General features: G+C 38.0%; 1 protein-coding gene across 8 annotated transcripts in view; it reads left to right on the forward strand.

The window, feature by feature from the left end:
- MAP2K5 (mitogen-activated protein kinase kinase 5) overlaps window positions 1-14,638 on the forward strand; it is a 257,977-nt gene that overhangs the window by 159,882 nt on the left and 83,457 nt on the right. For 6 of the 8 annotated variants that reach the window (XM_077881620.1, XM_077881619.1, XM_077881616.1 and 3 more), the window contains one exon: window positions 13,693-13,722. The exons of the other annotated variants lie outside the window; for them this stretch is intronic. In XM_077881620.1, coding sequence (XP_077737746.1) covers window positions 13,693-13,722 — 30 coding nt within the window. The remainder of the gene's footprint in view (window positions 1-13,692; window positions 13,723-14,638) is intronic. 8 annotated transcript variants of the gene reach the window in all.

Consider the following 14,638-nt stretch of genomic DNA (forward strand, 5'->3'; position numbering starts at 1 on the left):
AGAAAGATATTTATATGTTGTTCGAGATTACTCTTTGGTATTCCTCTTTAGTATTCTAGCAAAAAAACAAAAAACAAGCAAACAAACAAAAAAACCTTACTTTTTTCTAAGTGACATATGTCAACAGTTTTGCCCAGAGAAATGGAATTTTTACTGGGGAAAGGTAAATTTTTTGAATTTTCTGTAGACATCTCAATAGAATTTTTCCCAAGGAAAATTTATCATAGAAAGTAAAAATAGTTGGGGTGCCTGGTGGAATAGTCAGGTAAGTAGTGTCCAACTCTTGGTTTCAGCTCAGGTCTGTGAGATTGAGCCCTGTGTCCAGCTCCGCACGTATCGGGGAATCTGCTTGAGACTCTCCCTCTGCATCCCCCCTGCCCAACCTCTAAAATAAATAAATAAATATTTTTTGAAAAAAAAAAAAAAAGTAAAAATAGTTGGATAGAATCTCCTTGTTTTATGGAAATGTTAAAACCTGTGAACATATCCTGTTTTTAACATACTGCCTTTATACACATGTTTTTAGTGGATGCTAGATAAGACTCACTAGATACCAAGAAAATGAGATGTAATCTTCTACATTTACAAGCAAATACATTGAGCTATGTGAAATGAAAATAAAACTATTGAAAAAGTGGCATGGATCACTCAGCCCAGTACCCTTGACAGAAGCTTCTGGAGAAGTTTGATGAAAAGTGGCTAAATTTTCTTTCTGTGATACGATTTTCAGATTCAAGGGTTGTCATCCTAATTCTTGAACTCTTAAGATGCTCAGACTTTGGATTACCAAGATATGTTGGTACCACCACTTACAATCAGTGTGATTTGGGCCAAGTCATTTTGCTACTCCAGTGTCACTTTCTTATCTATAAAATGAAGGTAACTTTAGAATTCATCCATTCCTCAAATATTTACTGAGCACCTTTTATGTTCCAAATACTTTATTAAGTGCCAAGGATACACGAATAAATAAAACAGTCATATTCCCTTTCCTTGTTGAACTTACACGAGGGAAGCAAATGATAAGCAAGAGTGAACACATTTTTGGAAAACAGGTACTTTCAGTATTCATGGCTCTTCTATGAACACTTTCATTTAATAATAACAACCCCATAAAGTTACTTTGAGAGTAAGCTTCTGTTTGAAATAGCATCCTCATCTATGTATTGGGTGTTTTTGCCAAATGACAACTATGGAGTATTATCCAGTCTTAGTTCCTGCTCCTAAATATACGGAAGAACCCATCTCTTCTGCCCCCCTACATAAAAACACCCAGAGACACGGCTGTCTAGTGGTCTACAGCTGCGGCTTTGTTTGCTTTTCTAGCCCGTGGTGATTATGAACCTGGTCTGAGGGGTGACGTATGGCTCTGGATACCCTATGAACAGCTGCTGTCAGCTTCTCAAGACCATAAAACTTGGCATTTGGTGTGCTCTACTTAAACACTGATATTTTCACCTCTCCTTTTTTATAATTATTATCAAGAACATGAGTAGAAGTTGAATCTTATCATACGTTCGGTCTGCTGCTCCATCTAGTGAAACATCTTACCTGTTGATCAGAAGTGTCTGCTGAAACCATCAGAGGGCAAAAAGATCAAAGTTGAAGGGTCGAAACACCAAGGAGATTTCAGCGGAAGATCATATAGGAAAGTGGGCAGGAGCGTGGTCCAGAGTCCTTGTCATGGGCCTCCTTCCCTCCCATTGAAGAATGCATGTCACAGTTTCTGTCACTCATTCCTCTGCTCTTAACTCCCCTTTCTATAAATTCTGTCTCAACTTGATTTTTTCCATGGTCTTTTTTTTTTTTAATCTAAAACTTTTTACAACTTTACTGCAAAAAGGAACTGTTAAAATGACCTTTGGGAGATGATGGGTTGATAAGTTCAGTGCTGCAAGGTTTGTGAAGGGATCCAGCTGTCTCAGATTACCATGCCTAAATGTGCATTTTCCAAGGTTGTCAGTGATCATAGTGAATGTGCAACTGGCAGACAAAGTGAGTGTTTCCCACTGAATGAGGCATTGTTGAGCTTGCTTTGTGCTCAGAACTATCTAAACAACCATGAGATTGACAAAACAAGATAGAACAGGTGCTAGCAGTCCCAGCTAAGCATTTTATTATTTTGATGGATTTCAGACTGATTTAAAAGTTTTTTTCCAATAGCACATGTCCAAATTGTATGCATTTGTGTGCACACAGACACACATGATTTGGACTTTTAAGGAAACATTAAATCAACAAAGTCTTCATGTGAAGAATAAAGAAATAAAAAGAAGACAAAGCAAACATTTGACAACCCATATTCAAATGTTTGAAGGATTGTCAGTAGAGAAGAAGCAAGCTGCTGCTCAATGACTGGCAGGCTGAACTTTCTTTTTTTTAATGTTTTAATTTTTATTTTTTTAAAGATTTTTATTTATTCATGAGAGACACACACAGAGAGAGGCACAGACACGAGCACAGAGAGAAGCAGGCTCCACGCAGGGAGCCCGACGTGGGACTTGATCCCAGGTCTCCAGGATCACGCCCTGGGCCAACGGCGGCGCTAAACCGCTGAGCCACCCGGACTGCCCCAGGCTGAACTTTCTGAAGCTAACATGACCAAAAACACAAAAACCCAATCCATAGTTTTCTATTTAATATAAAGAAGAAAATTCCGCCACAGTGGAATCGGTCCTCTTTAGGGATACAAATGTCCTATTTATGTAGTGACTGAATAACCACATGCCATGTCTCAAGTTTTTGTTTTGTTTCTTAAGAAGCAATGCTTTGTAGAAGAAACAGGGATAAGGTTAGATAATATGCAGCAACATATTCATTAATCACTCAGAATTTTTATTGAATGTCACATGTGTGGCAAGCACCGTGCTAGTCACTGGGAACATGGCAATATGGAAACTCACAAAATCCCTCCATGGAGCCTACCTTCCAAAGAAGGTGTTTGACAAGAGCAAGTCATTAGACAGAAACAAACAGCATTATGTGATAGGAGTAACTGAGTGCTGTGGTGTGTAAATTAAGATCTCTTAAACTGAGATCTAAAAGATAAGGGGCCAGTCTTCTAGTGACACCTGTCAGCTCTAAATTCTGTGAGTGATAATTTGGGGAACCACTAATGCTCCCTGAAGATGTCCAGTGGTAAAAACCACTGATCCTAGAATTCTGTCAATATTCAATCCAATGATCTAGAAGTCAGTCTAAAAATCCGCTTGAAGATCCTACAGACCATAGCACATACTTTGGTTCTGAACTGGCTAATAAAAACTTTAACATTTTTGTAGAATTTATTTAGGCAATTCTTTTACACGCCTTATTTTGTTCTTAGAGATTAGAATGTTTGGTTTGGTTTTGGTTTTTTATCTCAAAGAGGGTCTTTAGAACTTGTTAAATCAGATCCGTCCTTGTACTGGTGAGGAAGCTGGGGGCCAGGAGAGGAAGGAAATGTGCCCACAGTGACACCTTAGAGCCAGTCCTGGGCAAAAGAGGACTGGAATCGATAACTTCTGAGTCAAGTCTGGTGCTCTGTCTTCTTTTTTCAGCTGTTGACATCTTCTGGCTCAGTGTCATTCTCACAAGAAGGGTGACAACATAACACTTTACACATACCTAATGCTTAACCAAACCACTTGATATTCATAACCTCATTAGGCTCCTCTATGCTGTGATGGGAAATGACTAAAAAATCAGTAATTTGAGGCACCCAAGATTCTTCTACCGTATAAGCAGCAAAGCTCCAATTTTGCAAGTAAGGAAACTGAGATCCAGAGAAATAAAAGGACTTTTTTAGAAAGGTTAAGTGAATAGACCAGGCAGCAGCAGTCAGGTGCCCTGACTCTGCTGCTATCATTATACTATAAAGAATAAGTAGATCAACTAGTTTGAGAAGAGAAGAGGGAAATGGTAAATGTAAATGAGCAGGAAATTAGATAAAGGAAAAGACTGGTTTATTATGATTCTGCTTGTCAGTCAAGACTGCTTGTTCCAGGCTTACTACCTACACTGTCTCTATAGCTGCTTCAGTATTACCATGTTTCAAAGTGTACATGTACCACTGGTTTTCAGAAGCCAATGCCTAGTTTATGTTTCTAAAGAAATACAAAAATTAACCTAATTTCCAATGTGTCTGCTCTGTTAGGAAGCAGATAGGTGAGAATTCCATCTAATAAGTAAATATTATGTAGCGCTATTCTATGTTGGCAGTAAGGATACTCACTTTGCCCTCAGGAGCTCCTTGACTAAGAGTAAAAAGATAAATACAAGTGCCAAGGAAGTGCATAGGACAGGGCAGATGAGAAGGAGGGCTGACATCAGTTTCAAGGAAAGCATTTCAGTTATCTCTTGCTCTTAATAAAGGACCTGACATTAGTGGCTTAAAATAATGACCCCTTATTTACTCAGGATTCTATGGATCAGGAATCTTAGGTGCAGCCATTCAACATGGATTCCACAGAGGCCTCTGATGAGGGTGCAGCCAGATGGTGGTTAACAATGAAAGATCCAAAGATGATTTCACCTGCATGCATGGCACCCTGGTGGGAATGGCCACTCCCTCTCTCTCAGGAGCATCATACAGATGCTAGAAGTATGAGAACACTACCTGATGATGACTCCTTTGACTTTGAAATGTCTAGAAATAGAAGTATAGAGTTGGTTGAACCAGTGGAATATACCCGCACTGATATTTTCTCAGGTACTTGCAGCTGCATGACTCCAGTGAGCAATTTAGAAGTGGAGGAACACCCCCCCCCCCACACACACACACACACACACATACCCAATACCCAGAGCTAGGTCTCCAAGGTCTGTTGTCATGATTTAAGTCATGTACCGTTAGAAGACACAGGTCAACAGTATACAAACACATTGAAAGGGTATAATTTCTTAATTCTCACTGTGAAGGTTAAAATGGTTATTGAATTAAGTATACAAGATGGATTAGAGATGGATTAGAGGCCAGGCTTTTTCCCTTCTTGCAACCTCTAAATCTTTAATAAGAAATAAGTCATTTAAATTAATCATAATGCTTAAATATGTGAAAATGATTATTCTAAGCAGTGATGTGTAAGAAGGCCTTGTCAGTTAAGACTATCAAGCCATAATACTGAAGAGTTTGTATACTATGTTCATTAAAGTAGTGTAGCACAGAGGGGTTCCTGGGTGGCTCAGTCAATTAAGCATCTGACTCGATCTTAGCTCAGATCTCGATCTCAGGGTCATGAGTTCAAGGCCCGCTTTGGGCTCCATGCTGGATGGGGAACTTAACTTAAAAAAAAAAAGTATTATAACATAGAAACAACTAATATGCACTACCAAGTTGGCTAGGCTCTAGAAGACGTCGCCATCAGGGGTTTTATCATAACCAACAAATGCTTATTGTCAGCTGACTGAAAAATACCATTTCTGGTGTCATGGAGAACACAAAAGTGTATGACTTAAGAGTTTGCCCTTAAACAAAATTTAAAATTTGCCAGGCATTAGAGACACAGGAAGATGTAGAACACTAGGAAATGTCACCAGGTAGGATGTGCAACGCTGCCTAGGGAGCGGTATGGACAGGGAGTGATAGGAATTTTGTCTTCAAATTGTGTTCTGGGGTTAACTCCCAGCAGAAGAAAAAGAATAACTTGAACCAAGTTCTGAAAGGATAGGTGACTTCGAGTTCCATCTGTTCATCTGTTGTTACACTGTCTTAGAATCCAGATAAACTACCCCCCAGTATTGCATTTTTGAGTTGTGCAAAAATTTGAAGTTCATTTTTTTCTGTTAGAAAAGTAAATTGTTTGCTTTCACCCATCATGACTGAACTTTATCTCTTTTTAATTTAGAATTTCTCACTGAGTTTCCTTTCAGTGCACAAAAGAGACCTTTGCAGTTGTTTCTCGGTGACTTTTAGAGATTTAGTTATATACCCAGATATTTTAATTAGCATTGCTCTCAGTAAAAATGCCAATGGAAATCAACGTGGAACAGAGTATCTTCAAAGCTAAAAAAGTGGTCTCTTTAAATAAAGAGGGTTTGTTTGCCTATTTTTTTAATCAGCTGCTTCATATTTACTGTGGCCTAGTTAAAATTGTATTTAAACCATAGTATTCATGCAAAAAATTATTCAGTCAGAGTTTTTGGCCTAATGTAGTATATAGACAGATGGATTGATAGCTATATACACACATATATACAAACACACACAGTCCGAAAGAAAACCATGCAAAGTGAACTAGCATTGTGGGAGAGAAAGGAGAATTTATGTTGGGACAGCAGGGTTAGAAGGACCGAGCAACGTTTAAAGATTCAAAACAATAGCATTTAGCATGAAATCTACTTTTTATCATCCTTACCCAGCCATCAGAATGAAGAAAGACAGTGTCCAGCTGTAGCAGTAGTTTGGTAGCAGGAGAATTAGAAGTAAAGGTACTAGTGCCCGAGGGGTGGGTCATGAATTAATAATTGCTATGTGGCGGATGAGCCCGTCAGAAGAGCTGAAAATGAGGAAGTTGCCTTGCAGAGCGCTATCAATCACTCAGTGACCATAACTTCCAGTAATTAGTGTATTTTATGGGCCTTTGCTTCAGTGGCTCGAAAGCACATATGCTCCAGTCACAGCTAAACTTTGCCAGAGTAATATTCTAGGATGATTTATCCTCCTGCTGCACTGGGATATACCCCTATATTAGGTGAAGATTGTGAACTAAGCTGCAATAAAGTGTAAGTTTAGGTACAGTTTGCCCAGGTTGAGACCTCAATGTATCATGCTTTTCAGCATCCACGGTTAGGCTACAGCAAGCAATCATTTTTAACCGTGAAACAAATAAAGCAATTAATGGAACAGCATTAGGATATTGTACTTGTGAATTACTGTTGCCCTCTCCCCATTTAAGTGTCCACTGTAATAAGCCCATTTCTAATTAAAAAAAAAAAAGCACACTCTATTGGAAACATTTATTTGTAATGCTGTCTTTTCTTCATTATTATTAGTAATCTGAGGGATAGAATGTAGGACCTTCCGAATGATGGAGAAGGACTTGATTTATTTCTTTGTGCAACTGTGTTTGGCCTCCTTAAGTTAAAATAAATTTACTTTTTATCCTTGGACTCTAGTGAGGATGAGTTGTTCTTTTTTAAATATTGGCACATGTTAAGAAGCACTCCTGATGGGAACCTCACATTTAGGCTCTTTTGACACAAAGAAAACATGTTATTTGCGAGCTCTCAGGAGCACTTGGCACTTTTGTACAGCCGTAATGAGTTATTTGTCGTGGTTCACCCACTGCACTAGAAGTCTCTTAGGCCTTTGCAGACAGGGTCCTTTGCCATTGCCAAAAACATCTGTAGAGCCCACAGTTCTTAGTGATTTAACAAGCTTTGCCACCAACCTGCAGTATGACCTTGGGCGAATTAATTAAGCTTCTGGTGCCTCCATTGGGCCATAATTCTGTTTGTGTTAAGAAAATCCTTGGAGTTTATAGGAAAGTGTTATGTGAAAAGTATAAATTGAATAGGGAAGAGATTTGCACAATCCTACTATACTCATTTTAGAGTGAAACGTTTCTACACCACTTTTAATGATGGTGTCCGTGAATTTCCTTACAGTAGACACCAGTGATAAGCTTATTTCTCGAAGCAGGGTAGAAAGGTAGACATAGTTCAGTGCTTTCGTTACATTTATTATCCCATCTTTAATTTGCAATGTATTATAATGTCACGCAAGTTAAAACAATAATAGTAAAACAAACTAATTGTCTTTAATTAAAGTGAATTAGGTTTTGATTTTAATATATTTGATGTAGTGAGAACTGATAACGTGGAGGGTCCCTAAGGTTATTAGGGCATATTTCTGTTGGGCCTGATGGTGTTAGTAATAACCCTCTTCCTCATAGTTCTAGACACGAACAAATATGTCACTTCATCAGTCTCTGTTACTCGCACTTATGCCCCTCCGCAGGGGTCGCAGATTCCACAAGTTATCAGCTAATGGCGTTATACATTAAAAATTGAAGCTTTCCTCACTCCGAGGCCTTTCAACGCTTTGTTCTTAAGCCCTAGACACTTTGGAGTGCAGCTGCAAACTATAGGCAGAAGATTAAATTAATTTGTAACTCTTTTTTTTTTTTTTTTTTTTTGGTCCTGCATTGCTAAATCCTCCACATTTAATTGAAACCCTACTTCAAGACGCTTTGTGTTTCTGTGTTCTTTGTTGTCAGTTTAACCTCCAAAGCACTTTAACACTGGTAAATTGCTGTTATATCCTTTGGATTGTTTTTAAACCATTCAGTAAGAGGATAGTGAAATTGATACATGGGAAAAAAGTAAAATCTTAGGGTAGATCTTGAGGTATTTAATATTTATTATGGTTCTTCACCAGCATAGTTTCAGATGATTTAAACTCTCTCTCTAGGACTGTGTAAATTGGTCTTGGGATGAAATCTCACCTAGGGAATTTTATGTAATCCAGTAGTTAAGTCTGATTTTTTAAAGTTTCCCTGTGTCTGAATGTTCCAAAGTGGCTGCTGCATTTCTGTAAAATGAAGGTTTAACTGCAGTGCACAATCTAAATGCAAGATCCTTAGATGGAAATTTAATTGTATAAAATGTGCTCAAGGTAATTAAGAACAAATTTTAGAGCATTTCAGACTATAAAGTCCTCCTTCAGCTAGATCACTGGCTGTATTGAAAATGCTTATTTTCAATTTGCAGTTATGCCAACAAACATAGAATATATCTAAATTAAGAATTAAAAAGAAATCCAGGGCTCTTTAGTATAACTGTAAATTTAAAACTACTCATACATTGTTGATATTCTAAGAAACATGATTCACCAAAAACATATTTGGAATGTGTATTCCCCACTTGCTTTCTTTCTTGATACAATTTATTTTTTCTCTTTATCATTTGTGACTTCATACGTAATTATTCATGTTCTCAACAGAAGCCATTTTTGTTGCTTTGTAAATAAATATCTTCTATCTTTTTGTTAAAAATACAGATGTTTCTTTCATGCTGTTGCTATGCATTTGGCAGTCATTATGATCATACCCCCACACACATATTTGTTATTTAAGTGATAAAATCCAACATATTCAAATGCTGCTAACTCAAGAGTATTTCATAGATTATGATAGGACAAATCAAAGATCAATAAGATGCCACTAAGGAACAATTTTAGTTTTACAGTAAAGTGTTAGTGGTTTACTGTTTTGTTTTATTTTTTTTGGGGGGGGGGGCGTTTACTGTTATTTAAATGTATTCCTGATGGTAAATGTTTCCAGAGCATTCTTTTTCTGCCTCTTATATAGTGAATTTCCCACAATGAACAGAGTATTTAGCAGTTTGCTGAATCTTAAGTATTTAGAATTAAAATGTACTTTTTTATTTAACATTAAATAGAATCCTCTCCCTCTCCCATCTCTTTACCTCTGCCCCCCCCCCAAAAAAAATAAATAAAGCTTTTCCAAATCTTTTACATTGCAGCCGTTCCCCTCCTGGGAATGAAAAGGATGTGAGAGTCATTTGATGAATTGCTGGCGCTTATGTGCATCCACATTTTTCAATATACTTTTTTTTTTTAAACTGGACTTAAGCTGCCTATATTTAAATGCTTCTTTTGTAAAGATGATAAAGAGAGCAAAGATTTCTATTGGCTTAGTCCTAATCTGTTTGCTTTGTTGTGATTCTTTTTTTTCCCCTTTCTTTAACTGTTAACCTATTTATAAATCTAAATCTACATACAAAGGTCATTGGTTGGCTGAACTTAAACCATTTTACTCAGTAAATTTAATTAAGAAAATACAGTGCAACTCATAAGCAAATGAGTTTTTTCCTAGTTTTAAACCAAACCACCCTCTTGAGTGCTGATTGCCTTGCCCGACCCCTGGTGATACAGAAACAGGCAAAATTAAAAAGGACATTAAAGCTTCATTAAATCTGAAACACATTTAGTACAGTGACATATCTGCAGGCCATTTCAGAGAAGATTACATACTCTCTTTTGTAAGTTTCCTAATTTATAATACCTTGACAATAAAAACTGGGGAAATGCAAGTAGATTAATAGACCAGTAGGGGTAAAAGATACGGAATGGCCCCAGGTCCATCTGTCTGAAATATTCACTCATAGCATATGTGCTCCCTCTTTCTCGTCAGGGTTCGGTGTTTATTTTGACTTTTGACAGCCTCATGAGGGACCTGTTCTTCATGCAGCCATATCTGCTAAGAGACCTTTTTCTTTTTTTGCCTTCTCCTAATTGAACTTGATAAAAGGGTTCCAGAGCCTGGCTATATATTTCCTTCTCTTTTGCCACAAGACAAATAGTGTGGAACAAAAACACCTTGGTTGCATTAAACTTAGAAGGCCTGTGACATACATGGAAGGCAGCTTCCTTTCCCAGGGCCCTAAAATGACTGCTTTTGGTACCAGCCTAATGGTGCCACTGCCAGTTTTCACTGGTGCAGAATTGGAATCATTGTCCTGCTACTGGAACAGCAAGGTGGTGGCAGTCTAGAAGAAAGGAAATGATTGTTGAACTGCTCTGGTCAAGGACAAAAAAACATTCTCTGTCCTCTGGCTCCAAAGAGGTCAGAACTGCAAGATGTCTTAGAGTAGTTCTCCCAGGAATGTAGTTGACAGGACTGCAATTTCATAGGATGTCAGAAAAGTACACACAAGGCAAAGCCAGACCCAAGAATGATGAGTTCACTAGTTCAAGCCCTGACACCTGTTTCCAAGCAGACTGGTACAGAGAGGCTCCCAGCTGACCAGCCTGCACTGAATTTTCTCTCTGTATGCATGGGGGGGTCTTATAGGGTAAATGAATGATATCAGCCATCCTTATTACATTGTACCAGTTATGGCAGAGGGCACCAAGTAGATGAGTGCAAGTTCCCAAGTTGACTGTAGCCTGGCCTCTCCATAGAACAATAATGACTTGAGAATTTGAAGCTTTGTGTTGAATGGAAACAATTCATATTTTTCATTTTATGCCACTCTTTTTTAAGCCTTCCATTAATCATTGCTTATTTACTTCCTTAGCAAAAACCAATGTCCCATATTGGTACCAGCCAGCAAATTTAGATTTCCACTCTATGTGTCATGGGCAGGTTCTTCTGCTCTGGAAAGCTACATGGACAGAATTCTTCCATGATCCTCAGTGCATGTTAAACGTATACCCAAGTGAGGGACACAGTGCCTATAGAATGGCTTGAGATAAAATATTCTAAATATTATCTACTAGTCACTAAGTTGCTAGCCTTTTTAGATGAGAGATCCTCCTCTTGGTAGTTTAATAATTCCAAATGGAAAGATACGCATAACTTGCCATCCACAGATGACTGTGATGATGGGTGACAGCTTTTCTTGAGCTGCCATTGCCTGTCAAGTCAATATACAATCATGCAAAGGCTTAGCCTGCCATCACTGCCATGGTAGACCACAGTGGCTCCCCCTCAATGTGCCCGCTCCCGTTGTCCAGAAACACAGTGTTTGCGAAATATAAGGCAAATGGATGGCCTGTATTAGGTAAGATTGGAGTAAGGGGAGTGGAGAGCTGAGTCTCTCTCCTTCCTAATTTAAAACAGTATATAAACAGCAGGGACACCTGGATGGCTCAATGGTCGAGTGCCTGCCTTTGGCTCAGGTTGTGATCCCGGGGTCCTGGAATCAAGTTCCACATCAGGCCCACCGCGGGTAGCCTGCTTCTCCCTCTGCCTATGTCTCTGCCTCTCTCTCTCTGTGTCTCTCATGAATAAAGAAATAAAATCTTTAAAAAATAAAGCAGTACGTAAGCAACAAACAATCACATAAAACTGAAAGGGGGTTTGATTAACATCCACACTCTCCCACCTTGTGATGTTTTTGCTGTCTATGCTTTATCCTAGTCCCTTGATTAATGATATTTACTGAGTGAAATAATGGCAGTATGACTTTTTTAAAAAGATTTTTATTTATTTGAGAGAGAGAGCATGAGTGGAGTGAGGGGCAGAGGGAGAGGGAGAAGCAGACTTCCCACTGAGCAGGGAGCCCCATACGAGGCTTGATCCACCAGGACTGATCCCAGGACTTTAGGATCATGACCTGAGTCTAAGGCAGATTCTTAAACAATTGAGTCACCCAGGCATCTCAGTAGTATAACTTTATATCTTGATAATCAGTGAACTCTGAATATATAAGAATGAGTACAAGGTAATGAAACTGACTAGGCATTGCAAAACAGACACGTATATATAAATATACATCCAAATGAGCGTTGGCCTTTTCAAAGTAGTCACCTTACAAAGTCATATGGTTCATTCCTATTACATTGCTATTGCTCAGACTGGTTTTAGATCTTTGAAAATTAACCTCAGCATCTTCATGTCTGTCCTTATTAAGGAACAAAATATTTATTCTTTGCAGGTAGCTTTGGGTATTGGTAATACCCATAGGCCATTCAAACCAAGTCAACAAATAATTTACACAATCAAAAAGCTGGGGGGTATAATTTTAAGTCCGAGATAAAATGCAATTCTAATAAAATGAAGTAGGTGCTCTTTTGCTATTTGAAACGATACTAAACACAATTCCAAAGAAGTTCAATAATGTTTCAGTAGTATCCTTGTTTTTGAAACAAATGCACAACTCCTCAAGTTGTAGAAAAGCAATGTAAAACTCTAGAAAGAACACTGGATTAAGTTGCAAGTCTTATGGTCAGGCCCTAGGCTTCTCCTGATTCACTGTGTGAGAACTTCTTTAATGGGACTCTTGGGTTCTAATGTGTGAAATGGGTTGATGCTCTATTGGATTCATTCCAGCTTCAAAGTTCCCTGTGATTCTACTTTGAAAGTAGTTACAAATACATACAAAGGATTTCACAGGCCTGAGGATGAGCCACATTATAAAGTTGGAAAATTTTGCCACTGTTTTCTTTAAATATGTTATGGTATATTTGGAAAGTTTTACTAGTTTATATCAACTCTGTTCCAGGTTGAATCATTGTGCTTTTATAGGTGAGAATCCCAAGACCAAAATTAAGTGACCGGCCCAGAAACACATGGCAGTTTACAAATCAAGCAAAATTGGAAGCTCTCTAAAAATTGACATTCCCAATTTCAAACTTAGATCTATAGTCCTGACTTCTCAGCCTTGAAATGGCCACTTTCCTGCTAGTGATAGCTCCACACCCCCCTACCCACCATGGATAGAAAATGAATCAAAAAGATAATAAATTGATGAAAATAGTGGCAAAATTTTCTGTTCTATATGTCCCATTCCCCATTTCCTACAACACTATCTATGTACTTGTTACTAAGAACATTACAGAACTATGGGCTGGGAACAATAAGGTGTTTCCATCTTACAAGAGGAAAAGCCCACAGTTTCCTCTGGTTTTACAGCTCTGTCTAGGTGAAGACTGTCACACACAGGTAAATGTGAATAATGCCCAAAGAACTAAGAATATTCCTAAGAGAAGCCACATACTGCTAATGTTTAGTTGTTAAAATCAGAATATTTTCTCAGGGATGCAACATTGCCCATTGAAAATGTCCATTCTAAATACAACTTTAGTGTAATTACAGCAAATAGTTTAGTTTTAGTTCCTGCATCCAGGGTTGTGAGCTTTTTATATTTGCTGAATATAGTTCTAAAATTTAGTACTTGTCTGTCTTAAGGAGATCTGCCCTGCATGCAAATCTATAACTAGACAAATATTATTTCCTTTCCCAGCTTGCTCTTGGGAGGTTTCCATATCCTCAGGTAAGATTGTTCATTACTGCCGTTTGCCACTGTGACATTCATTCCTATGTATGAAGGTACAGGGAGCAATTGTGAACATTTGAGCCACATACAAATAAATCTGTCCTGTTAAATTGAAAAGTGATATCTTAAAGGAGTCATTTAAAAGTCTCTATTGATTTTTGATTTTTTTTAAACTCCAGATTTTTTTCCTCTTTGTTAAAGGTTGAAAGGCATCATCATGCTCTTCCTTTGTGTGACATTGGTGATGTTTTTCCTTATCCTCGCCCAGTGCCATGTGCTCATGCTGAGGTTAGAGAGGCACAGCCTTTTCTTTATACGGTATTTGAGCTTTTGGATTCAATTAAAATTATTTCAATTAAAGGGTTGTTGAGATGAAGGGTGAATCTAGATCATTATTTTTGCTACATAAATAAGCCCCCAATTTTATGTGGGTGTGATTCTGAATATACTATTTTTTAAAATGTGCCCGTTCCTATCCACATTTGTAAGAAAACAAACTGTCCATCATATTACCATTGCTGATGATAATCTTTATCATTTCTTTAAGATTTTTCTTTAGAAGGGTGCTAGCACTTAGAAAATATAAAGCTATTCTGGTGGTTTGAAAATGATTCCCCGATGTGGGGGGGGGGGGTAAGTGAAATGTCTAGAGGGATGAAAAATGAATGGTTTGACTGTTTTCCTCTGGTTGGTGCTCACTGTTTTTCTGGCATCTTGGTCTGTACAGGCCAAAGTGCCTGGAGGCATGTCTGATTTAAAGGTGGTGTTGGTCTCTGCTCTTTAAGCATCTATTAACTTGCTATTATTATGCAAATAAGTGTTGTATTACACATACTAATTTATGCATGGTTAGATTATGCAGATGCATCACAAACATGGTTATTGAATAATAGGATGGGGCTCATTCACTCTA

The sequence above is a fragment of the Canis aureus genome, chromosome 32 (genome assembly GCF_053574225.1).
Source record: "Canis aureus isolate CA01 chromosome 32, VMU_Caureus_v.1.0, whole genome shotgun sequence".
Taxonomy (NCBI): Eukaryota; Metazoa; Chordata; class Mammalia; order Carnivora; family Canidae; genus Canis; species Canis aureus.